Source organism: Cuculus canorus, chromosome 16 (assembly GCF_017976375.1).
Source record: "Cuculus canorus isolate bCucCan1 chromosome 16, bCucCan1.pri, whole genome shotgun sequence".
Taxonomy (NCBI): Eukaryota; Metazoa; Chordata; class Aves; order Cuculiformes; family Cuculidae; genus Cuculus; species Cuculus canorus.
Genome location: NC_071416.1, coordinates 15,786,052 through 15,812,250, shown reverse-complemented (window position 1 = coordinate 15,812,250; position 26,199 = coordinate 15,786,052). Strand labels below are relative to the sequence as shown.

At 42.2% G+C, this 26,199-nt stretch overlaps 1 protein-coding gene across 4 annotated transcripts in view; it reads left to right on the top strand.

Annotated features, from left to right (window-relative positions):
• Positions 1 to 320: 320 nt before the first annotated feature.
• The window catches only part of PARD6B (par-6 family cell polarity regulator beta), a 63,632-nt gene continuing 37,753 nt past the window's right edge, over positions 321 to 26,199 (top strand). For 3 of the 4 annotated variants that reach the window (XR_008452598.1, XR_008452597.1, XM_054081551.1), the window contains exons 1-4: positions 321 to 556; positions 5,679 to 5,901; positions 13,069 to 13,854; positions 22,434 to 22,519. Coding sequence is in view for 2 of the 4 variants with exons in the window: in XM_054081551.1 (XP_053937526.1) it covers positions 491 to 556; positions 5,679 to 5,901; positions 13,069 to 13,854; positions 22,434 to 22,504 (1,146 nt within the window). In the remaining 2 variants the exon portion in view is untranslated. Of the gene's footprint in view, positions 557 to 5,678; positions 5,902 to 13,068; positions 19,179 to 22,433; positions 22,520 to 26,199 lie in introns of those variants that run through there. The other variant, XM_054081552.1, reaches the window with a different exon arrangement.

Genomic DNA, 26,199 nt, shown 5'->3' with positions numbered 1-26,199 from the left:
GCCCCGCAGGTGCGCGGCCCCGCCCTTTTCTAGCCGGCACCTCTCCGCCCGCCGGCGATTGCGCATGCGCAACAGCGGCAGGTTCGCCGCCCCGCCAGCCGCCAGCCGCAGGTGCGGCCCTCCCGAGTCAGCCGGCGGCTAACCACGCGCAACCGCGGCAGGTGCGCGGCGCCGCGCCCCGCCAGCCGGACACTGCGCATGCGCGGCAGCGGCAGGTGCGCGGGTCCGCCCCTCTGCGCATGCGTGGTGTCGGCGCAGTCCCCCGCCCGCGGCCGGCGGGGCGCGCGGCAGGTGCCAGGAGCGGCCGTGGCCCCGCCCCTCCCCGGCCGAGGGCGGAGGCGGTGGAGCGGCCGTGGTTGCCGGGGGCGGTTTGGCTTCGAGCCGCGCCGCTTGCTGCTCCCCTTCTGCCTCTCTCTCTCCCCGCAGCGCGCTTGGGGGCACCCGGGAGACAGAGAGAGCAGAGCGGGCGGGACGCCGACCCTGCGGCGGCATGAACCGGCCGCACCGCGGGGCCGTGGGCAGCCGGGGCCTGGGCACCATGGAGGTGAAGAGCAAGGTGCGTGTCGGCCGGGGGCCGGGCCTGCCCCGCAGAGAGGGGCCCCAGCGCTGCTGACTCACCTGCCCAGGGCGGCCCCGGGGGTCCGGGGAGGCTTGGGGGGGGGCGGCTGTGGGGCCGCGGGCTCTGGGGGGCGGGGGGGCCTGCGCTCTGCAATGGTGGGGGGTGCTGGGGCGGCCCTGGGGGTCCCGGAATGCGGGTGGAGAGACCCAGAGTCTGCTGGGCTCTGAGAGGCGGCGGGTCCCGGTGTGGCCGTGGCGGCCCCGGAGGTCCCGAGCTCTGGAATGTTGGGGGGTCCCGGGCTGCGATCGGAGTGGCCGAGGGATTCTGAGAGGTGGGGGGTCCCGGGCTCCGGCTGGGGCTGCCCTGAGGCCGCGGGAGTCCTGCTGCGACTTGGGGGGCGGCTGTGGGGCCGCCGGTTGTGGGAGGTGAGGGGTTCCGGGCACTGGAATGTTGGGGGGGGTCCCGGGGTCTGGGAGGTGGGTGTTCCGGCGTGGCTGGAGCGACCCCAAGGGTCCCGCGCCCCGAGCTCTGGAATGTTGGGGGCTGCTGGGGCCACCCTGGGGGGCCCGGAATGCGGGTGGAGAGACCCTGAGTCCGCTGGGCCCTGGGAGGCGGGGGCTCCCGACCTCCGGCTGCGGCGGCCCCGAGAGTCTCTGTGCGGCTGGGGTGGCCCTGAGGGTGTCGGGCTGCGGGAGGCGGGGGGTCCCGCTGCGGCCGGGGCCGGCTCCCCGCCTCGCCTGACCGCCCCGGCTCCAACCGGCGCCCGCGGGCTCCTCGGGCTACCCGGTTGTTACAGGGCTGGGGCGGCGGAGCTGGGGGCGGTGGCACCGGGAGGTGAAACAACAGCGGTTTCTGAAGTGTTTTAATAAACAGGAGAGCCAGGTGGCCTCTGAGTTACTGCATAGACTAAAAACATGCCGAGAAGTAGGTGTTTGGGGAAAGTTTGGGATATCTGAGGCAAAAGAGGTGTTCAGAGTCATAATTCACAAACTCCATAAACCTATTCTTTGTCCGAATTAGAAAAAAAAAGTACGTTTGCATAACTTAGTAACTGGTTTTGTACTTTTTCTTTTAACTTGCTGATTGTATGTATTTTTATACTTTCTGGTTTTCTGTGGGGTGGAGCATATCCCTACAGTTTGCATTACTTGGTAGAGGTAAACCCTGACAAACTTGCCTTAAAGTAGAGGTTGCCCTCTCTTAGAGGCTGCCAGAGGATTTCACAGTGGCAATTTTTATGAGCGTGTATCTGTATGTTAAGGCTTATAACAACGCTTTCCTGTCAAAGCTTTGTGCAATTCTGTAAATTCTCTCATGGTTGTACCTGCATCCATTTTTATTGTGAATTTTTCCTGTGCTGGTTAGGCAAAGTCTTGCTGATGGAGCTTTGATGTTCTGAAAGAAGTTAGGGTTTTGTTCTGCTTTACATTTGTAATATTTTGCTGACATGTCATCCTGCAGTTAACAGTTGTTGTATGTGCGGTAGTAGGTGGAATGTCAAGCAGTTAGTTAAATGTATGTGATTTGAGTTAAACCCCCTATTTTATTGTGCTTCTGCATGGGGGTGTGTTTTCTCCATTGGCAGAAAAATATCTCTTGTGGGCTTTCTTTAAACTGGTCTACAGTCTGTTGTCTGTGTTCTGTATTCGACCTTCCTTTCCTGCTAATCAAGTGCCAAAGCAGCAGTCTAGGTGAAGCAGTTAGGATTTGTGGTATTATGTGGTTTTTTGAGGATAGTATATAGTGCTGAAAATTCTAGAAAATATATGGTTGGTTTCTATGGCATGAATGTTGATGATTTCTTTGAAGTGTTAACTTTAATGTGGACAAAATGAGAAAGCACAGGAGTAGCTGGTAGCTATAATTTCAAATACTACTTAGGCACAACTCTTCCTGTGTGTGGTTTGTGAAGTTGGTTTTTTTTTTATCTATGCTCTTGTAAGATTGAAAACAATCAGTACTATGTGTTTATAGACAAAATACTTGTTGACTCAACCCAAAACTCTAGCCTTACTTTTCCTCCACTGTGTGTGTGTTCCTTGATGTAAAATAGATGAAGGGATCACCTGTGTGATGTGTTTGTTCGTAGAAGTGTAGAAGTTCTAATGAATAGGGACTGTCTCCTAAGTGCATGTTAGGAAGCAGTTTTCAAGGCATTCCTAGAACTACTTGTCGCTAATGCATTATTTAACAGCATCTTGATTTAATATAGCATAGGAGTCATCATCCTTTTATAGGAATAATAACTTGTAAGGAGGAAGAAGAAAGGCTTGTGTGGGAGGTGGAGGGGGCCATTATGGTGGAGTGATCTCGGCTCGGGAGGTTCATCGGCAATGTATGGCTATTTATTTAGATGCTCCGAACCAGTAATTGAGCCCCAGCTGATAGAGCAGTGCGGACATAGCCCAACTGTAGTTGCAGTTATATGGGCAAAATCCTTCTATTAGTCTAGTTTATTCAGTCTGGCTAACTGGTCTGAACTTGCCTTAGGGAATCCCCATCATCTATTAATTCCAGTCAGCCCTTTCTCTCGTCATGGAAACCTAAGCTTTATACCCCAAACTAGAGTTCCTCTTGATGGTGTGAAAGCCCTGAAATAAACTCCTGATTCTCTAGATATAAAATTCAAGTTTCCCACCCCTGTTTTATGACTTGGAATAATGTTTCTTTGCAGAATTAAATGAATATACTGATAAGGCAGATCCAGTTACTGTAGTTCATGTTCTGTTGTTGCTGGGGACTTGCAGTATAGCAGCAGTGTGCTGTGTTGTGGGGAACTTAAAGATGACTCTCAAGTCTTAAGTGGGTATCCCTAGTAACTTCCTAGTACACTGGCATTGCTTTCACTGTGTTTTGCCAGCTGAGTTACCATGTAACAAACAGCATTTGTAAAGAGCTCAAGTGTAGGAAGTTGTTTCTCCAATTAGTCTCTTCTGATCTTTCATCTCCTCTAAACTTCTTAAAAGTTGTTAGTTCTGCCTGTTTAATGGAATGGAGAGCAATATTTGATATAAAATGAAAATGTTTCAGCGGGTTAAAATAAACAATGAAATTGCATTGTTTTATTTGTCTCTATCTGCTTTATAATAGTATCAAGCATAGAAACCACACTAGGAAACACTAGCCATATTATTAGCCTTTTGGTGTTTGCACTGTCTATAAAATCACATGGAAAACCAAAAATCACGTTTGAGAATCTGGCCCTTTGTTTTTAAACTTCTGTAACTGAAGTACATTTAAACTATGTAGGCTTTTGAAGCCAAACAGTTTAAATTGATGCAATGCATGGCCAATTCCTGTGGCATAAATGCTTCACATAGCTGAAGAAAGATTTGAGAGACACAGGATAAAGCCTTTCATTGACGTCATGATGAAGCATGCTGCTTCTGACGTGATGAGAGTTCCTCCTGCAGGCTTGGCTTTGCTTTTCTTGTGAGTAGGTATGAATCATCCCTTCTGCCTTATTGTTAGTTGATGTTACTATAATTGGAGTATTTCTAGAAGAGGAATGTTCCTAGATTGTTCCTTTATTTGAAACTTATGGAGGAAGGTGGGGTGTTGGAAGGTAGAGCTTGTTTTGCTTTGTTGTTCGAGTTATCATGGTGTTAGTTATCATGGTGTTAATGTGCGAACAATGGCGTCCTTGTCTCCTTATTTTCATTCCTTTGTTTGTATGTGAGAACTTTTATTCTCCAAAAGGCTGTAATCAAATATGAGGTAAAGGTTGGTCTGGAGGCTTGGTAATGTGCACTGTAACATCTGTTCCATGTAAGGTACACCCAAGTATGTGATACTGAGGCTCAAACTTTCAGTCAGTATTTTGTTCCATGTGCGCATCTGTTCTGCTTAAAACTAAAGAAATTATTTAAAATTAAGAAAAGAATTCACAAAAAATGTTGCCAACTGACTTTATTTTCTACTTTTTAATTATTTCATTACCCTTTTAGTTTATATACAAGCTGGTTTGAATTTTGAAACCTGACTGCTGCTATCTTGTAATTCCTTTTTAGCATCTTTAGTTTGTTGTGCCTGTGTTGGGCAGAGCACTATTAAATTCACCAGTTACGTTTGATAAAATTACAGTTTTTCTAGTCTACACCAAACACTTATTTGCACCAGTTTAGTCTTATGCTACCACCACTGAATCATTACTAGCATTGTTTTTGATAAGTGTTTAATATGGGTGGTAAACTAAACTGAAGGTGAAGTGGTCTAGGGAGCTGGGTTTTTTTCTGTTGTTGAATGATCATACTGACTAAACACAAATGCTACCCCTGTACAGTGCCAGTGATTAAATGCTCTCTTTTTCCATATTTTATGAAATCTTGTCTGTTTTATACCCTGGATGCAATCACACTTCAAAAGGCTATGAAATCAAGATTTGAATCTTGATCATGCAGGCAAATCTTGTGAATGCTCTTAAGGCTGGTTGCCTCCTTTATATCCCTCTTTAGGCAAGAGCAGAACTGACTTGAGATCAGCTCGCTAGAGCGTTGCTGGATGTAGCTTGTACTGAAAAGCAGCAGCCATTCTTTGTAGTCCTTAAGTCAAAGTGGCTTATTAATTTCTTGCCCAAACAACTGGGAATCTGAAACCTATTCAGTCTTGCATCGGTTAACCAGAGGTGCAAAACAATCTATACATTCCGTTCTAAAGTGCACTGAAATTTCTTTGAAGAAGGTCCGGTCAGTTGCATACCACAGGAGGTTAATCATCATCTTGGTTTTGAGCCACCACCATCCGTGCTGGGGATGAATTCTGCTTACTGAGAGCATGGTTCTTTCATGTAAGAATCATGTAAGAATCTGCAATTACTCTTACATAGGTTTGTCATTTTAATGCTCAGCTCCTGTGTTAGTGGATGGTATAGTGTAAGTGGAACAATGGAAACAACTTCTGCATATTCAAAAGTACATCTTTTATCAAACCAAAAATAGTTACAACTTCAGGAAAAAAAAGAACAGTTTAAACTGACCTTTTTATGTGACTTCAAAATTGTTGGTTGTAGTTTTTGGTGCACTTCTAATTTCATAACATTTCTGGTATAACATTCAAATAATTCTATTGCTTCAGGATGTTGAATTTCCTTATTAATGATGTAAGATATATTTTGTTGTAGTTTGGAGCAGAATTTCGACGATTTTCTCTGGAGAGGTCTAAACCTGGAAAGTTTGAGGAGTTCTATGGATTACTGCAGCATGTGCACAAGATTCCAAATGTTGATGTTCTAGTGGGATATACAGACATTCATGGAGACCTGCTGCCCATCAATAATGATGACAATTATCATAAAGCAGTTTCTACAGCAAATCCTCTCCTCCGGATTTTCATTCAGAGAAAAGGTAAGTGTGCTTGAAGTCTGTGAATCATCTGTTTATCCAGTTATACCATGTTGCAATGAACAGTGTGACGTATGGAGAAAACCTTTCAGTCCTATTTCATCATGTTGAATTCCATAATTATGGATTAAAGGTATTCACAGCTCATCTCTCTTGCAAGGGCTTCCTCGGGCAACCTATTTGTATTTTCTGTTTTATTGCTTGTGTTTAGTTCAGTTAGATAAGTTAAATATCAAATGCTTCTTTCTGGTTTTATCTAAGCAAATGAAAATAAACTTTAAACCTGTACGGTTTTCTGCTCTGTATGTTGGATGCCTTTCACTTAAAATTCTGATCTTGATCAGACAAGGATAGAGGCCGTTACAGGATGGAAAAGAATCTTGGAAGTCTTATTACTTGAAGTATTAAATGTCAGTATAAATTAAAGAATAACTTTGTAATATGCTACTCTTGCCACACTTTCCTAACAAAACCTTCTGAAGCTTTCAAAATTACAAGCTTATTTCACTTAGCAAACCTCAGATGTGTCAGGGCTGCTTAGTTTATTGCTTTGCCTACAAAAATAGCCTGTCTTCTAGGCACAAAGTTCTGGGTGTCTTTTTCTAGTATCTGCTTTTGTTCATGAAGAAAAGGGGGAGAAGTCTAGTGATGTGACTTGAAATTTCTTTAATCTAGAGAAGTCAAGAAAACCAGATTTCTGTTGTTTTCCTGCTTATGTGCATACAGGTGTGAGTGTGTGTTGTGTGTGTATGTATATGAATATTCCCATCGTAAGGCAGCTGGCTGATCTTTGAATACCAGACTGCTTATTGTTTAGCTACTTTATAAAGTTGTGTGCTGTTTGTGGTTGTTGCTGAGAGGCTTAATTTCCTTAGAAAATACTTGGGCACGGGACAGTTCTATCAACTGTCCCACTCAGTGCGACACAAACACAATATTCAAAATGGGTGTGGCTGCTTGCCAGCTGCTGTGTTGCTGGCAAAATGTTTGCTTTGTTTGTACCAAGGATGATGTAGTCAAAGGCTTCTGTTTTCAGTCCTGAATTGCTAAAGGCATGAACTATTTGCTTTAATAGCACCTGGGGGTAGAAAAGGTCTATGATTCCGTTTAATCTCCTACAGTAGCCATATGACGAGGACAGATAAGCCACTTTGTCAGACTGGGATTATTGAGTTTGTATTTTAACACCATATGTTTTTAGATTGTTTCTAGTGTTACAGGTTAATGCAGACTGTTACTAGTGTTGCGTTTGTAGCACCTTATACCTTCATTGTACCTTTATTTAAATAATGATGGATTACTTCCTATAATTCTGGTGCAAGGAATTGATAATGGAATTGAACTAGAAATAACATTAACCCACTGCAGTTTATCATGCCAAGAATTGATTAGCTGGAAAAGCTACGTAGAAAGTATCAGTTGTCAACACCTTCCCTATGAGACTGGAGTCTTCTGGCTGTAGAGTTTTAAGGAGTAAAGAACCCAGGCTGGCATCTGAGTCCAGCACTTCCAGCATTGTATTTTTTTCTGAATTAGCTATGACCACTTTGATCACTTTTTTTTTTTTATTAAATTGAGGCTCTGGTTCCATCAGCATCTTTGTCATAGAGAACAGCATTGTCTTTTTGGTATTTTATTTGTGATAATTTGCCTGTAACTAAAGCTGAATTGCAGGAGTTAGAGATGTGCCATTATTTGTGCAGCATAATTGGTTTAGGTGCGATTAACTTGTCTGATTGCACAGGTCTTTATTGGCTGTGCCTCTGAAGTTGAAAATCAAATGTCTGAACAAATACCTGCTACTGATGACACAGGGTGAATAGCATTAACTTCTTGGTATATAGCATCCAAGGAGCACCTTAAGGGGTTGAAAATGGTATCAACAGGATGCTTTGACAATGCTTTATTAATGAGAGTGACATCTGTGATAATGTGACTCCAAAAATCTCAGAAATGTTGATGTGCAAGAGTCATCACTCTCTTCTGTTCAGTTTTGACTCCTAATTTATGAAAGCTAGAAAGTTATCTGTCCAAAGCATTTGTGTATTGGTTAATGTGGTAAGAAACCTGGAGATCCTGTAATGAAATGAAATCATATTATTTCCCTTAGATTCTTCTAATTATATTTAACTGCATTTCTTTAAAATATTTTAAGCTTCTCTTTGGTGCAAAATCTAAACTGGAGCTTGATGCTGCACAAGTCAAGAATGGCTATCAGTTAGTGGAAAACAGTTGCTTATTGGAATTTCATTCTGCAGTCTAACAGATTAATGGGTACTGTTGACATCTGGAATTTAAAGGTTAAACTGATGTATTGTGATTAAATCCAGATGTGTGGGAGTCGCTCTGTCTGTGAGAAAAATCTCAGTGAAGATGAGATGGTGGAGGGGATGCAGTCCTCACAGGCCCTGGAGGGCAGTTTGATGTGGGGGGCTTTGCATCGTAAATACAGGAATAATAGAGAAGATAACGAGAGACACATTTCATTATGATGTTCTTAAAACTCACTTGCAGGATATTGAATTACAATATGCAACTCTTGCAAGTTCTACATGTACTTGGCTGTAAATGGTAGAAGGTGGATTCTTTGGTTAACTCGTTTGTGCCTCTTGAGGTAGACTTTCTTGATAAGCTTTATTTTGGGAAAAAGTAAGAGAAGTTGGCTTTTTAAATAACTGTCTATCCTAGCTATTCTGAGTCCTTTTCCTAAAAGCATAGATTAGTTTCCTAAAAGCACATTTTGTTTTAATTTGTGGCTAAAGAAGAGACAAGATTTGTTGAGCCTTATTTAAAAAAAAAAAAAAAAAAAGGTAAATTCATCTATATTCAAATACACTGATGCTTTTGGGGTTTTGAAAGTGTAATTCTTTAAAATGCAACTCTACATTGCTCTCTTAAACAATGTTAAATGGAAAACAGATTTGGCATTTGTGGGCTTTTGTTTTAAATTTCCTGTAGTAAGTATATACAGATCGGTGCCACCTTGAGCTTGAAACTGCTGGGAGTGAAAATCATTCTCGCACTCTGGACGTTCCCCTTAACACTATCTGTAAACACCTTGTCTGTTGGCTTTATGCCAAAATATTTTCCGCTGCAGCTTTAAACTGATTAGCTCGGTGCCAGAACAAAGATGCTTTTGTACTCAAGAATATTGCTTTAGAAAATTTGTTTAGCAGTGGAAGAGAGGTTAAACAGAGTCATGCTGCTTGGCTGAGATTTGGAGAGATGAGTGTTCATCAACCTTTATTTCTTTTCCTTGCAAATTATGTAACTCTAACTGTATATCTTAAGGTTTGTCCTAGTTTTGATTTTTTTAGACTAGTTACAATGCAAAACAACTCCACTCTGGTGCTCTATAGATTCTCAAATATTTTGACATATGGCTTGCAATTTTGGGATGCTTTTACTTGAACAATGTGTCATGTAACTGAAAAAAGTTTCTAAAAGTGAAAGCATCAGCTCAGTGTTAAGTTTACTGATTGTATATTTGTCTTCTGAAAGAGACTTATCCAATAAATATTTTTCTGATCTTAGTTTTTGTTTAAAAAATGCTTTTGAATCTGCTAGTTCACAGATGTATTTACACAATGTTTCTTTCAGAGCCAGTCTTTTTGCAACTGATCTTGGTGTTTCTCTAACTGTTAAATTTTGTTTTGGACAAAGTTTTAAGCCTTATCAACTGGAAGCTGTGCAGAGGCAGGCTGGGGATAGCTTTAGTGAGCTCTCTCCTTTTGGGGGAAGTTGAGAAACACCATATAAATAGTTAAAGATCTAACTTGGATAAGGGTGCAAACAGCCTGTGATCATTTGCAGTACACAGTAAATCTACTCCTTGAATGTAATAGACATATATGTGTTAGTGTCTCTAGTATGTGCCAAACTTACCCTGCCTGAGTGGCAGGAAAGGGATCCTGGTATGTGGCCTGCAATGAAGGTGAAGCTTTACAGTGCACTGTGGCAAGCTAGGAATGTCAAATGTGATGTAAATTTGATATGACAGAAGGTGTAAAATACCAGATACTCTGTCTGATTCTCTGACAAGAATCTGAATGTGTACAATTCGAATTTAAGAGAAAAATCCCCAAACTGAATACCATTTAATGTCGCAATGTATGTGGAAGAGCACTTGTAAGAGCATCAATACTGGCGATGTTTTGATACGCTGTTTTCCTGTGTGCTATTTCTAAACCATGTAGTCAAAGCAGAGAAACCTCCTGCTTCACTGGTACCAATACGTTAGTACCTATATTGTAGAGTTTTCATCAGCAACTTGCACTCTGGCACAAATAAACTGTGCATGTGCAGTTTTCCTTTTTTTTCATTAGATGAGCTTAGTCAAAAAAAAGGCATAATATGGCTTACGGTCTGAACAATACGGAACTACTCAGTCAAAATGCTTCCAACTCACTCATAGGCTCTCTAGAGAACTCCTGAAAGAACAGAGCTCTTGTGGAGCAATGTGGTGTTAAATGCTTAGAAATGTGTCACCACTACGGACTGCAAAGAAATGAAGCTTTTGAAATGAGGCAAAATGACCTTTCTTCTCCATGCATTGTCTCACTCATCCTTGGAATACCTTTCTCTAGTCTTGTCGAATTTGCCATTGATTGTGTAGCCTTAAAAACAGAGTTCTAACATAGCAGATCTACACTACTTAGACATGTGCTGCACAAAAGCATGTTTACATCATTTCTGAGATCAATAAAATACATGCTGGCTGCTAGTGGGGGAGATCATGACCTAAAAAAATAACTTTTGCACTCATTAACATTATTCTGTTCAAGTCACCGTTGTCTATTGTTTGCCAAAAATCGTCACCTATACTATCACTTTCTTGCTGTCATTGTGTCGCTTCATATTCAACAGTAGAAGATATTTAAAGCAAGGCCCTTCTGTCGAGTATCTTATTTCACAATTGCCTCTTCCAAGTTGTTTTGCAAGCGATTGTAGTTCCAAATAAAAAAAAGAGAAGCTATTGGAACTCATTGAATTGCAAAAATCCTCCCGATGTAACAACCAGCTGTCTAACTTAAAACTGGTTGGATAGGTTATCAGTAGAGATACGGGCAAAACTTCTTGCACTTCTTTTTTCTTTGATCCTAAATTTTAAGCAAACATTAAAAGAATTGCTCTCTGTTGTCTGAAAAATCAGTGTGTTCGATTTCAGCAGTGAGGTATTTTTAGTGGCAGATCTGCAGTCAGTTAGAGACCCTAAAATGCATTTTACAGATTAAATGTTGAGTTTGCATTTTTGGAGGTGTCTTACGCTTCAGGCAGTCTACCTGGTACATGCTTTGGTTTGGGAGGCTGAACTGTATTTTAATCAACCCGCTCTTCAAGATGACTGACTTCACACACTTTAGGCATCTAGGCTATTTGTTTTGTTAGTGCTGCCTTTGTTCATTTAGTAACTCTTGGAAAAACACCATTCTGGATGAAAAAACGGCCAAATCTGAGCAACAGTGGAACTACAAATTAGCTGTCCAAGGTGGATATAATAATCTAGAGATGCATCTATGTCCTTCCAAAGTAACTGAAACTGCCACAAAAGTGACTCCAGAGTGTAGTATGGCCATGTAGGCTTAGATGCCTTCAGAAATGATTCCTGATTGTGTCAAACTGTTGAACAACTTCATCTGTAAACTTTAATAGAAAAGGTGTTCTGTCTTTGGCAAACGGCTTTGCCTCCCATAAGATAAAGTAAGGTATGTGAATAAGGCCATCATCAGGACACTTTTTTTAAAACCGCATTGATAAACTGTTTTATTACTAGTGTGTGCACACAAGGTATGAGTTTGTAATAAATCCCCCAATGCACTAACTTATTGTTTCTTTTCCTGTTGTCCTCTTTCCTCTAGCATCCAAGGCTTTCTTAATAGACCATTCCTTGTATTCCTAAACTCTAGTTTGCAGCAGCCATAATGTCTGGGGAAGGAGCGGGTTAGTATCACACGTTGGAATAGTGTTAGACTATTCCTTCTGAAGTACTTTGTGTTCTGTTTTGCGTAAAATGTCTGAAGAGTCCAAATATAACTGATACATCTCTATATACCTTCATCTTAGCATAGAAGAAAAGTCTCCTGACTGTGTGCTTTTTTATCAGCAATTGACAGCCTTCCTGAAATTTCACACTAGGATAGTATTTCCATAGTTATTTCAATTCACGGATTGAAATGTATAGCAATTATTTTACTTTCTTGGCTGTTCCAATAGCATCTTAAGTTTGGATTGCTTTGTATTATCACATTCTCTCAATTACAGGGTTAGTGCAAACCAGTTCTGCTTCATTATTTTTTTATCTGTTGCAGGAAAAAAATGTATGCAACATTGCAAAAATACAAGTGTAAATCCAAGGAAACTCTGATCTGAATGTGTTTTGGTTCAGTGATTTTGGAGAGTTATAGTATGTTAGAAAGAAAAATGGAAGCTTCCTTCTGCAAATTGGCATTTCAGGCGTCAGAATTGCTTCTGCAGAACATACTTCCTTTTCCATTAGAAGTGTTTGTATGACTTGCATATGTTTTCTTTTTTAAAATTCTAGCTATTTGTGTGCTTCTGTATCAAATTGCAGCAGTTACAGCACTGCTTGTATGAACAATTTTGCTTGAAGTATTTTGTGCAAGATCTCTTTGTTTCTGCTCCACAGCCATTTTACCTATGTTGCATGGGGGCAGGGAAAAGAGTGCAGAATGGAATAAGCTTTCTGGAGTTTGAATCCAGGTCACTTGGCTCTCTTCCAGGAACTAGGCAATAATAGGCACACTGGCTGCTTTCCCTTTTTCATTCTTTCTTTTCCAATGATCTGAAACCTGAGGAGAGAAAACTAACAAGTGGAATTACTCTGAATAAGCTTAAAATATTTCTAGGAACATTCTCACTCTTTCCATTCTAACGGTTTCCTCAAGCTGCTAGAATATAGTTCTTTGTGTCTTTGTTTGTTAACTTTAATTTTTTGAGTGCTGTCTTTCCTTTTGGTAGCAGGAAACCAAGAGTATTGCAAACATTGAATGTAACACTAAAGCTTGTTTCATGTGTAGGGAGAAATGTTTCTTCTATGGCAAGCTGGAAACCTGTGTTAGATATTTCATTCTGCTAATCTAAAACAAGATAGCGATGCTATATGGACCACATTATACAGTGATCTAATCACCAATGTGCTATGTCTTACAGAAGACGCAGACTACAGTGCCTTTGGTACGGATACTATGACAAGGAAGAAGAATGTCTTATCGAATGTCCTACGTCCAGATAACCACAAGAAGAAACCGCACATTGTTATTAGCTTGCCACAAGACTTCAGACCAGTGTCTTCGATTATAGATGTAGATATTCTTCCAGAAACCCATCGTCGGGTACGACTTTACAAGTACGGAACTGACAAACCCCTTGGATTTTATATACGAGATGGCTCTAGTGTCAGAGTAACACCACACGGATTAGAGAAAGTTCCAGGGATTTTCATATCCAGGCTTGTCCCGGGAGGCCTGGCTCAAAGCACAGGCTTACTGGCTGTCAATGATGAAGTACTGGAGGTGAATGGAATAGAGGTTTCGGGAAAAAGCCTTGACCAGGTTACAGACATGATGATTGCAAACAGCCGTAACCTGATCATTACGGTGAGACCAGCAAACCAGAGAAATAATGTTGTGAGGAACAGTCGGACTTCTGGCAGCTCTGGTCAGTCAACGGAATCTAGCCTTCCAAGTAGCACACCAAATATTTTAGCAAATTCCTTGCAAGGAGAAGAGGACAGTGATGAAGAGGACATTATTATTGAAGATAACGGTGAGCCACAGCAGATACCGAAAGCTGCACCTACCAGTGAAAGCCTAGAATCGTTGACACAAATTGAACTTCACGAGTCAACACAAAATGGATTCTTTCCTTCCAGTGAGATGAACTTGAATCATTCAGCAGGCAGTGTTAGCATGGACTATGAAGTACAAGATCAAGATCGTAAGTCGTTAGAAGATGGAACTATAATAACACTGTGAAATTACATTGGTGTGCTTTGTATTAAGGATGCCATACATGTTTTAATTTGGCTTAATATATAATACATATTAATACCTCTCCATCTACTGAGCACTGCAGTTAGATTAAAAGGAGGGCAAAATTATGTAAGTTGACTAACTTTGGTTAATTCTGCACTTCAGTGTAAATACTGCACAAAGATGGAAGATATAATAATTGATAAATGACTAGGATTGGATGAGGAAAATTTAAATTGGAAATGAAGGATACCTAAGAAATGTCTGTGAGCTTTCTTTCAAAGGTAGTTTTTTTCTTTTTAAATGCAGAATACTACTGGTTTTATATGAGTAAACTTCCATTGTTGTGTGAGTTTGACTATCTAATGTACTGTGGTTTCATTTTCATCTAAAAAGCTGCTTACGTGTGAGGGAGCTGCTTTAGCCACTTCATTCCTGTTCTGGACTGTTATTTAACTGGTAAAGCTGTTTGTCACTCTGTGTATAAGGAAACTGAAAAATAAGCAGGAGGTGGGGTGGTAAGAGATGTTCTTGATTGGTCTAATTGAGCAACAGGGGTCTGTCACAGTGGTGACAGGATTTGAAAGTGGGGACTTCTGAAGTTGACTGTTCCTTTCTAAGTGAATGTGCAACCACAGACTCATTAGTCATGCACCTTTACTGGTTTTAATGGCCAGGTAAGCTTGCTTTTAATGACTGCTATTTTGAAATTCAAATGTGAAAGTCTTAACACTTAAATATCAAAGCCCTTTTCTCATTTTAGTTTGCAATATTTAAGGATACCATTGGATTTAGTTGCTAATCTCAGAAAATTTCAAAGAAATCAGGTGTAAACTTAATTCTGTGGAAATAACATAACAGCCTGTGTTAGGATCACAGTCTTAGTAAAGCTGTGAAGGTTTCTACTAGCACAGTTTTGTTGTAGTGAGTCTGAACTATGTAAAAAGTTACTTTCTTCAGACCCAAATAAGTTAGAACAGTTTAAATTAAGTTAAATCCCTAGATTAAAAAGAAGTTTTGAATCAGAATGAGACTTTAATATGACCTGCTTGAGCCATGTCACATTAAATTATTCATTATAATGAACTAAACTGTAAATGTGGATCTTTGTGTGCCACTGACTGGGTGTTCTACTTATTACAAAGTTGCTATAAGTAAAACAAAATACTGATGACAAGTCCTGATACTGCAAGTGTGTAAGTATGCGTGTGATCAGCTGAAAACTTACTGAGATAATTGCAGGAAGCAGCTTCTAGCTTGATTTTCCCCCTCTCACCTTTTAAAATCTCCTGCATTACCACTTCGGCACTCAGTTCCCAACCCGACCCTTGTCTGGGAACATAAGTTGTGGCAGGAAAATGAGATGGGGACTAATAGGATTGGGGAGGATGGATGGAGCTTCTCACCAGGGATCCAGTAGTCTATGTCAGCCTTTAAGAAAGAAGTAGGACGCTACCAGTTCTGTACTGTGGTAATGTGCTTACCAGAGTCAGTAGTCTAGGTTCTTGGAAGCAGGTTCTACCCTGTCAGGGAGATAGGATGAGTGGGAAAGGAGGCTAACCCCTTTCATTTTTTCCCCTCGGTCTATCTTGAGGAAACATCTACCTCTGGTAACTTTACTAACAAGAAATTAACTGTACGTGTAATGTTAAGGCATCTGTAAAAGTCTTTATAGGATATTAGTGGGTAAACCTGTATTTCCATTACCATTTTTGTAATGGTATAAACAAAATTGCTTCAGAAATTACTGCTGTTTAGTTTTACTGAATGCAAATTTTAAATTCTTGTCTATGAGCAGGAATAACTTCAAACATTCAATACCATTGGAGTTCATGTCTCGTAGATGTCAAGAAAGGTATTTGTGCCCATTTTTATTTATGGAGAGTTAGCGGAACAGACAATGGTACTCTGCAAATACAGGTTAGAGTTCTGCTTTGTTAGATTTATTTATGGTTTCTTCAGCGTACATATAGAGAGGCCCTGGAATCTTTTCCAACACGAGCAAGAATTTTGAAGTGTTATACTTACTTTGCTAATAATTTTTACAGATGAAGTAACTACATCCACTTAGTGTGAAATGAAGAAAATAAAAGATCATTCTGCAACATGTAGACTTTAAATATACACGTGTTCTGTCAGTGCTGCTCTACATTTCCTTTATTTAAGGAAGATTGTTTACTTTAATGTGTCTTTTCTTTATCAGAAGACTTTCCTTCCTGTATGAAATCGTCAGTGGAGGGCAACTTTCATTTATTATGCTAGTTTGCACTTCAGTGCCTTTTATTTACTTGAATGTATTGTGAATAATCAAAGGAATAAAGGCACTTGGATGAGGAGAGAGATGAGGACCACAGATACAGCAAATGAACTGGTAGTGCACTTGATACAGGTGCAATGTTTTCATACCTTATGGGTCTAATGCGGTACATGAGTATTTGCAGCTTGGTTAACGGCTTCAAGCTATTAACTTACACGAGAGGGCTGAGTCTGGGAATGCTGGTGTTACGAGATGACTTATTACTGAGGTACAAACACCCAAGGCTAGTGGGCCGCCAAACCCTGTGTTACCTAACCTGTACTTATAACAGATGCATGAATATTTTGAGTATATATGCCAGTATTAAGGGCTTGTAGAACTTTAACTAGGGTCCCACTCTAAATTGCATGAGAATTCATCTCGTAGGACCTTTCCTGTGAACTGATAAATCTAAATGTGAGATGATATTCTTTTTAACACACACGTTCTGTTTTACAGAAGTTTGATAACATAGTGAAACTAAGCATTTGGGACTTGATAAAAACGTTTAAGAATAAAACTAAAAATGGGCTAAGTGTATATTTAACAGTTACAATGACAGACTGCACAGCATATAATTGCTTAATGTTGCAGTTACCATAAAGTTTCTAAAGTTCTTCCATATCTTACTAATGCATACACTGTTAATTACAAAATATTTTTAAATTGTTACTTCAGGATGATCAATGGTTGATTGTGAGTGGCTAAACTTAATTTTATATGTAAATGATACTGGGGTTCAGTATAAGGGTTTTTAAAATATGCTATTGTTAGCCTTTCATTCACTACCTCCTAAATTTTTAACATCTTTGCAATTTTCTCCCTGCAAGAAAATACTTAAAGGCTTGACTGTTTTATAGAGATTTTATCTTTAGCTAAAAAAAGTGGAATAAGAATCTAGAAGTGTTAGGGAGGATGCTACTACGCATGATTGACAATATTACGCTGCTATTAATGTAATCTTTGTGTATTATGTGTCCTGTATATGTAAATTGTATTTTCAATCCAGATTTTATAGATTAATTTATAAACATCCAAATTATTTCAAAATGGAATGGAAAATGAAAGTTCCTTTGCCTAGTTTATGTGTTCTGTACATGCATAGTGGGGCATCGAGTCATTCCGTATTTGTGACTGAGAGATTTAAGTGCACCTTAATAGGAAAAAGAACAAATTCTTAATGGAATTAAGATGCATTTACTTTGAAGTTCTGCTATGGTACTGGATAAGTCAAGCCTAACTGTGAATCATTTTTTTTTTTCCACAACTGAATTAAATTTAGGACAATGTTCTCACAAGCTGTCTTTAACGTGTATTTTTGTGAATATTATGTATTTTCTAATTAAATTTTACTTGCAATGTGATTTTTACATGAATGAACTTGTTTAAAATGTCAAATATCAGTATTTTTCTTACAACTTTAATGTATGATGTACATTGGTATCTCACAGAATGAAGATTGATTTTACAAAATCAAGCTAGATGTAGTTGTATATTAGTCTTATATTTTTACAGACTGGAATAATAAATGGATATAGAAATAAGTGTTTTTCTCTATTCCTTTGTCAGATAAGTAAAAAGGAAGAAAAATGCATCCTGTTATTCTCAAGTGTGAAAGTAGATGGGCTTCATTTTCTTTTGGGCAGCTAAGCGGGATCTGTTTTCATAGCAGTCTTAAATGTTTACTCCCTCTGCTCCCATCTCTGGAGCAAATCCCTACCTGTGGAAAGTATACAAGGGTTCAGAGCATTTGTCCTTCGGTCCTGCTGACTAACCCGTGGTGTGCTTATTCCTGCAATAGCTGCAAATAATTAATCTTGCATTGTATCACTTGCCTGAGGACTGCTCATAGTAAAATTTAGGTCATGAGGTCTGGGAGACGGTTCCTCATCCTCCCTCACCTTTGCCAGGTGTTGCTGGTGAGGTGGAGGTTTTCACTGTTACTGTAAGTATTTGGTATAACTCTCTTTATTCAAAGTTTTAACTTGAACCCATTCCACTTAGAGATGCTTTCTCCCATATCTAATGCCGTGGCAGCCCTTGTAAACATTTACCTAGTGACAAAGGACTCGAGTTTTGTTTAGCCCTTCCATGTAGGGCTTTTGTGACTGCTGGTCTCAGGGCCAGTCGCGTGACTCTTTTTCTGTACCTTCAGAACTTAGGGTTCAGTACTTTCCTTACTTGCCTGTGTGGCTATGGAGAGGTGACAAAAAGACCAAGTACAGCATTACATTATCTTAATGTTGATAGGCAGCTGAAAGAACCCGAGCTACTTCACCTGTGCCCTTGAGTCTGTCTTGCAGCTAGAAGAAATTTCTTTACTTTGCACAGAACCTGACAGCTTACCTCATTCCTAAAGGAATGCTGAAATTGGTATTTTACTGAAATGGTGTGAACTTCAGGACTTCGTCTTGCCTGTATTAAAATCCAAATGTAGTATTTTTCTAACTTCGGAACTCCTATCTAAATGCATAAACCTCTGAAACTGGGAGAGATTACCAAGTTACTCAAAGTTTTTTTAAGTGTTGTTCTCAGAGTAAGTAACTTTCTGATAGTGCAGCTGCAATTTTTTTGAGTATTTTATATTTGGAATAAATTACATGTAAAAAAATGAGGATCAAAATCTGAAGGATCACAGACAGGCTGCACAATTAGACAATAAAATGGCAAACAATCCAGTGTAGGTTAAGTGTTCGTGTGTGTGGAAAGATATGTCTTAACTTTGCATATGTAATGATGAATGCCAAGCTGATTTGCCTCTCGGGAACCCATCCTGAGTTGTGATAGTTTAGTGAAAACATCAGCCTCGTACTTGCTAGCATAAAAAAACCCAAACTGTTTTACTAAAGGAATAAAAGACAAAACCAATAACATTGTTATTGTATAAACCCGTGATTCAATTACGTTTTTAATAGAGTGTGTGGGTTTTCTTTGCTTATTTTCTAAAAGGATACCAGACTGAAAAAAAAAGCAATGTCATCTGCTTTGTAGGATGTTTTTAGTGGAACAAATCTGAGGACTGAGCAGCCTGAAAAGGCAAGAAAACTGTGTGTAAACAATTTTGTATGAGGAAAATAAATGCCAACAGATGGATTGAAAAAGTGCAATGGAATACGATTTCTGCTTACCAGCATTGAGTTGATTCAAAATGAGTTTTGTCTCCCTAAGAAGTCACTTAAAGAGGTCAAAAATATGTTGAATCTAGAGGACGCTGTTTTGTATAAGATATGCTTCCACAGAAGTAGTCTGGTGTTGGCCTAAACTCTGCAAATGCATCTCCTGCGGTGTTCCGCGGCTTGGGGTTGACGCTGAGTTGGGGAGGTCCTTCCACTGAGGCAGGACTTGCTCTTCGCAGCAGGAGCACAGATTATTTCACTTGGCCACTGGTATCTGTTGTTTCTGTGCCTTGCAGCAGGCTTCCAAATACAAGAGAATGTGTCCTAAGAGAAATTCACAAAGAATCGAGGTGAGTTATTGCAGGAGCAAAGCCTGAGGAATGTGTCTGCAGGAGTGCTTGTATCTACAAGGATAAAGTAAGCTTGATAGGGCGCTTTGGGTTGGAGAAGGTCTGAAAGAGTAGACTAATGCTAATGTTGACCTGGACTGAACCTGCAGGGGAGGCCGAGGACAGAAGCTAATCTGGGGCACTGTAAGGGAATGAGATGAAAATGCATACTCATGCAAGTCAGCAACACTGTTTCTGCAAATCACTGTAATCCCTACTGGTAGTTTTCCTAAACCAAGAAACTAATTGTGAAGGAAGACTAACTTTTCCTACTGCTGCCTCCTTGAGGAAGGAATGCAACTGTTAAACACCATGCAATAACAGCCGGTCCTTTTAATGCCAACAGTACTTAACTTCTCTCAAGGTCATGAGCTCTTAACAAGATATTATGACTTTGATTATGTTATGAGAACTCGTGTATGGTTGCAGATACAAGACAATCCCAAGTTTCTGGGATTTTCATAAGTAACCTTGTTTGACTTGCATGAATCTCATCAGTTTGATCATCCAATTTGATTTGCCTAATCTCTTCTGATTAAATATGTCCATGCAGTACAAGCATCGATATTCAGATACTGTTAAGTAGTAGTTGCATGCGGTAATGCTAGAGAGGAATAATCAGCTTCAAGGTAGTGTCATTCACAGCTTCCAATAGTAGCAGGAGAAAAAATGTGTTGGACGGTAACAGTATTGTTCTTGGATGCTGCAGAAGTATGTGAGAAATGGTACAGCTGGTTCTTGGAGAGGTGAGATTGTAGCCAAGATTGAGAATTCAGACTCCTCGTCAGCTCTTACAGATCATTTGTGTACTTTCCCTCTCAAATAGGAGATATATTTGTCTCTGAGGACTTAACGTAGTATGCTTGATTCTAAAAGTGCTTTAGAAATCACAGAATCACAGAATCACAGAATCACACAAGGTTGGAAAGGACCCATTGGATCATCGAGTCCAACCGTTCCTAACACTCCCTAAACCATGTCCCTAAGTACTTCATCCACCCGTTCCTTAAACACCTCCAGGGAAGGCGACTCGACCACCTCCCTGGGCAGCCTGTTCCAGTACCCAATGACTCTTACTGTGAAGAATTTTTTTCTGATATCCAACCTGAACCTCCCCTGACGGAGCTTCAGGCCATTCCCTCTAGTCCTGTCCCCTGTCACTTGGGAGAAGAGGCCAGCTCCCTCCTCTCCACAACCTCCTTTCAGGTAGTTGTAGAGAGTAATAAGGTCTCCCCTCAGCCTCCTCTTCTCAAGGCTAAACAACCCCAGCTCTCTCAGCCGCTCCTCATAAGACTTGTTCTCCAGCCCCCTCACCAGCTTTGTTGCTCTTCTCTGGACACGCTCCAGAGCCTCAACATCCTTCTTGTGGTGAGGGGCCCAGAACTGAACACAGTATTCGAGGTGCGGTCTCACCAGTGCCGAGTACAGAGGGAGAATAACCTCCCTGGACCTGCTGGTGACCCCATTTCTGATACAAGCCAAGATGCCATTGGCCTTCTTGGCCCCCTGGGCACACTGCTGGCTCATGTTCAGTCGGCTGTCAACCAGCACCCCCAGGTCCTTCTCTTCTGTGCAGCTCTCCAGCCATTCTTCCCCCAGTCTGTAGCGCTGCATAGGGTTGTTGTGCCCCAAGTGCAGGACCCGGCATTTGGTCTTGTTAAACCTCATCCCATTGGTCTCGGCCCAGCAGTCCAGCCTGTTCAGATCCCTTTGCAGAGCCTCCCTACCCTCCAGCAGGTCGACACTTCCTCCCAGCTTAGTGTCATCTGCAAACTTGCTGAGGGTGCACTCAATGCCTTCATCCAGGTCATTGATAAAGACATTGAACAGAGCTGGACCCAGTACTGAGCCCTGAGGAACTCCACTTGTGACTGGCCTCCAGCTGGAGTTAACTCCATTGACCACCACTCTCTGGGCCCGGCCATCCAACCAGTTTTCAACCCAGGAGAGTGTGCGCCTGTCCAGGCCAGAGGCTGACAGTTTCTGAAGCAGAATGCTGTGAGAAACTGTGTCAAAGGCTTTACTGAAGTCCAAGAAGACTACATCCACAGCCTTTCCCCCATCCAGTAGTTGAGTGATTTTGTCATAGAAGGTGATCAGGTTAGTTTGGCAAGATCTGCCTTTTGTAAACCCATGTTGACTGGGCCTGATCACCCGGTTCTCTTGCATGTGCTTCACGATAGCACTCAGGATTACCTGTTCCATGACTTTCCCTGGCACTGAGGTGAGACTGACAGGCCTGTAGTTCCCCGGATACTCTCTGCAACCCTTCTTGTATATGGGCACAACATCAGCCAGCCTCCAGTCTAGTGGAACTTCCCCAGTCAGCCAGGACCTCTGGAAGATGAAGGACCTCTGGAAGATGAATAATATATGAAGCACAAAGCGATTTGAAGAAGTGCTGTGCTATTTAACCAGCATTTCTTACGGCAGCAATTCAGAAGTGTTGCTCATAAGTTATAATTTCCTGTCTTTCCAATTAACATTCCTTTCTACTTGAACTACCATTTTAGGTACATGATGGTATAAGGAAATGCCTTGCATTTCATCAGTGTGAAAGACTTGTATCAGGCTCTGTGATGTTACATTGAAGAAAGTATGTAAGAGGATATTTATTTCCCCCACATTTCCTTTCCACAGAGGAACATAGTTCTTCTTGCCTGTGGCGCAATGATTTCTTCAGGGTATTTTCTTTTGAGCACCTGGTAATGCCTAGTTACTGATATGGCGTTTTCTTTTGTAGTCACAGATGCGTTGACAATGCTGAGAAACAAGGAACAGAGTTTGTGGGACAGAGAACAGCAGATGATGTGAAAGGAGCTGAAGAAGGTAGGGACGTCATCCAGTGGGGGGGGGGGGGGTCATGCTTGTATAAAAAGCACTTAGTTGGCGTGGTTACAACAGACAAAGCTTGTCTCATAATCTGACGTGTCTAAATAAGTCCTAGAAATGAGATGTAATTATTCACAGCTGCAAGACAGAGCTAAAAGTAAAAAATAGGAAGCAAAGAGGAGATATGGTAACGAAGGAGGTGAGAAGCCAAGGGTATTGCAGAAGGGAATACCTAGTTTTGCAATAGCCAAATGTTTGTCCATTGTATTAAGCCCTATAAGCTGGTCAAATAAAAGATCCTATCTCTACCTGCAAGCCCGACCTCTCTCTTTAGACCCTTGTAGCTGTAATAATAACCTCTAGGCAGGAAAGGGGTGTTTCTGTTGTGAGACACTGGAATTCCTAAAAAGTCTTTCCTTTTTTTCTTTTCCTTTGCTGCTTTGCTATTCTGAATGTTGTGAAGCCAGTGAAAATACATATATAGGCTCTCATCTTTCTGATGGACGATGCAAAGGATTTGGAATACTTAAAATGCTGAGGAGAAAGCATTGACTGTATAAACATAGATTTCTCTGACTTTCTGAATGCTACATAGGGTTACATAAAACGCTTGTACTTTTAATTTAGAAATTTTAAATCCTAATAGCTTAAATCCCCTAATAACCTTGTTAGCAAGTCTGCCCTTCATGCTCTCTATCCTGTGCTTTAAAATGTGAGAAGTAGATGTATTTTGCAAACCGAAGAATAAATGAGCTAAAATGCAAAAAAAAAACCCCACAAAACTACATGCACCAGACAATTTGGGTGTTTTATTAAACATTGTAAAGCTATTAACTGTCTTTCAAAAATACTTCAGGTGGTTAGTAACTGGATCTGTACAATGTAGAAAAACTGCTTGATTTTTGAGTCATCCTGCGAAGTTACCATGTTAAAAAAAGGAAGTGATTTAACACCTGGCTTTCCTTGTATTTTGACCATGCTTTATACTGATAAGCTGTTAAGATAGTGAAGATAGAAGGGTTATCCTAACCTAGCAGCTGAGTTGCAGATGCTATGAAGCCATTTGGTCATAAAACCAGTAATCAAATGCATGATCTGTTCTTTTCAGCACTCTTTCCTCTTGAGCATTTTCTTCTACAGTAAATAATTCAAGCCAGCGCTACAGCTCTATATGAAATAATCAGGAGGAATCTAAGTTGGTGTTATACTTTCAAAGCACCTAAAGTACTCCCGGCTCCTTGTGTTTCTTCTAAACACACCTCTTCATGCTCTTCCTCCTAGGATAGATAACTTAGTTTTGAAACAGCTGATCTGTGATGTACAAGAAGTTAGGAATACTTCATTCTGGTCTGTTAGAGCTTCCCAAATACAGTTTCGAAGTCTCACTGAAGTTTTGTCTGGTGCATCTTTCCCTGACAGAAACATTTCTGTCAGAGATACTGAACGGAAACCCTACAGGGATCACAGTATCAATGGTACTTGGTGGCTGAGCAGAGAACAGGTTTATGTTCTTAACTCTGCAAATACATAGCAAGAAGGCTGCCCGGACCTGGAGAGCTTAAATGGAAATGAGAAATAAAGTGCCCAGAGATGCCGTGTGCTACTCCTCTGTGCAGTGCGGGTCAGTGGACGGTCGGGTTTTGCAAATACCTTACAGTTTCTCAGATAAGAGGTTTTTAGTTGTCACAAGTGCTGCATAAAAGGGTCGGTCTGGTGCTATTGTCGAGATGAGACAGAGCAGGATGCATGGGGCAAACGTCTTGGCAGGGCAGACTGCTTCTGACCTCTGCCAACTGAGAGTAATGCTGCTATTGAGAAGAAACACTGATATTGAGAAGTCCTGGCCTTGTTCTACCTACCAATTAGTTACAAAGTATGTCCTATTTCCTGCTTGGAGGAGGTGGAACAGTGGACAGAACAGATAGCTGGTTTTGTCTCAACTTTAACTGCTGTCTTGATCTCTACAGCCTCACTTTGGTTAAAGAGTGTGTTTTAAAGGAGCTTGATGCAAGGAAGAGCATCTTCTGTAGTGAAGCATCATCCAGAAGGCTTAAGAGGAGCCTCTTCAACTGCAGGCTTCCACAGGGAGTCTCATGGCTCCATCCTTATGGAGAAGGCTGGAATGTTTTTGTGTATCAGCAGTTCTGCTCTGCCTAATGCAAAACTGAATGTTTCTAATCTCAAGTCATTTAAGCACTGACCTTGCAAACAGGACCTGGAGGAATTCTGAGCAGCTTAAAGCTGCATTTTCAGCTGCAGCCTTTACTTTCCAGTAATTAAAAAAAAAAACAGACACCCAGTCTAGTATGTCTGAACGCTGACTGGCTGCAGCACAGGCTCCTTCCAGCACCACGCTATGAGGAAAATGGATTTTTGGAGCTGCAAATGAGATGGTTGGGGAGGGGAAGCTCTGTGCTGGTGGTGCAGGTTTGCTTGGCGCTGCATTTGTTGAATTCCCATTCCCTGGGTGAGGCGTCATGACTTTAAACAAATGTTTTCCGTAGACCTTTGGCCCTTGTCTCTTCTGAGGGAGTACTCCCACCGGGAGAGGGAGAGAGGGGAAAAAGGGAGAGGAGGAGGGGGAGAGGGAGAGAGAGGGAGAGGAAGAAGAAAGAAAGGGGGAGGAAGGGAGAGAGGGATGGAGGGAGGGAGAGGGAGGAATGGAGGGAGAGAGGGAGGAGGGGAGGGAAGGATGGAGGAAGGGAGGAGGTGAGGAAGGGGTGCTGGTGCTCGGCCGCAGCTCTCCGCTAGGTGTCGCGCACGGCGCGCGGCGGGGCCGGACGAGGGGCGGGGCGGGGGCTGCCGAGGGGGATGACCCTGCCGGGATGCCGCTCCTGCCGAGGGGATTGACCCTGCCGGGGTGCCGCTCCTGCCGGGATGCTCCTTCCTGGGTGCCGCTCCTACAGGGATGCTCCTGCCGGGGTGCCGCTCTGCCGGGATGCTGGGCAGGAGTGGGGCGCTCGGGTTGCCCCGGCAGCCCTCGGTCTGTCCCCGCTCCGAGCCGTAAGGGGCTGCGGTGCCGATGGTACGGAGGGGCTGCGCAGAGGGCAGGTTTGCGCTCTTAACTCTGCCTATTACCCAGCGAGAAGGCTGCGCGGCCCCGGAGAGGTCGGATGGAAAGGAGGCGGTCCCCGCCCGGCCCGGGGCCGTTCCTCGCCGCGGGGAGCCGGCTGCCCGGGGGAGGCGGACTCCTGGACGGCTGAGTAAGTATCTCCGTGCTCGTCCCTTCGAGAGGACAGTGGCTGCGGGCGCTGCCGTGCGCGGAAGCCCCGGCGGGGCTCGGGCAGGGGCTGCGGCGAGGTGGTCTTTAGGGTCCCTCCCAGCCCCAGCTGTTCTCTGGTTCGCTGGGATGTGCCCCTGGGATCGCACACAGCGCTGTCCCCATCCCGGGGAGGTTCGGGGGACCTTCAGGTCCCCGACAGCCAAGAGGGAGCGGTGAAAGTTGCGCTTTGTGGTGTGAGAGACGCCGCGCGCGCCCCGACACGAGAGGAAGGGCGCAGCGCACAGGTGCGGAGCGCCCCTGTCCCGAGGGTGCCCCGAGCCCGCCCGCCCCTGCCCGCCCTCCAACGGGGAAAAACTTCTTTGGGGGCAGATAGTGGAAAATTTTTTCTTCTCAAGATAAAAGACACTCCTAAATCAGTCTGTAAAACAGCTTCCATTCACCCCCCTCCTTCATT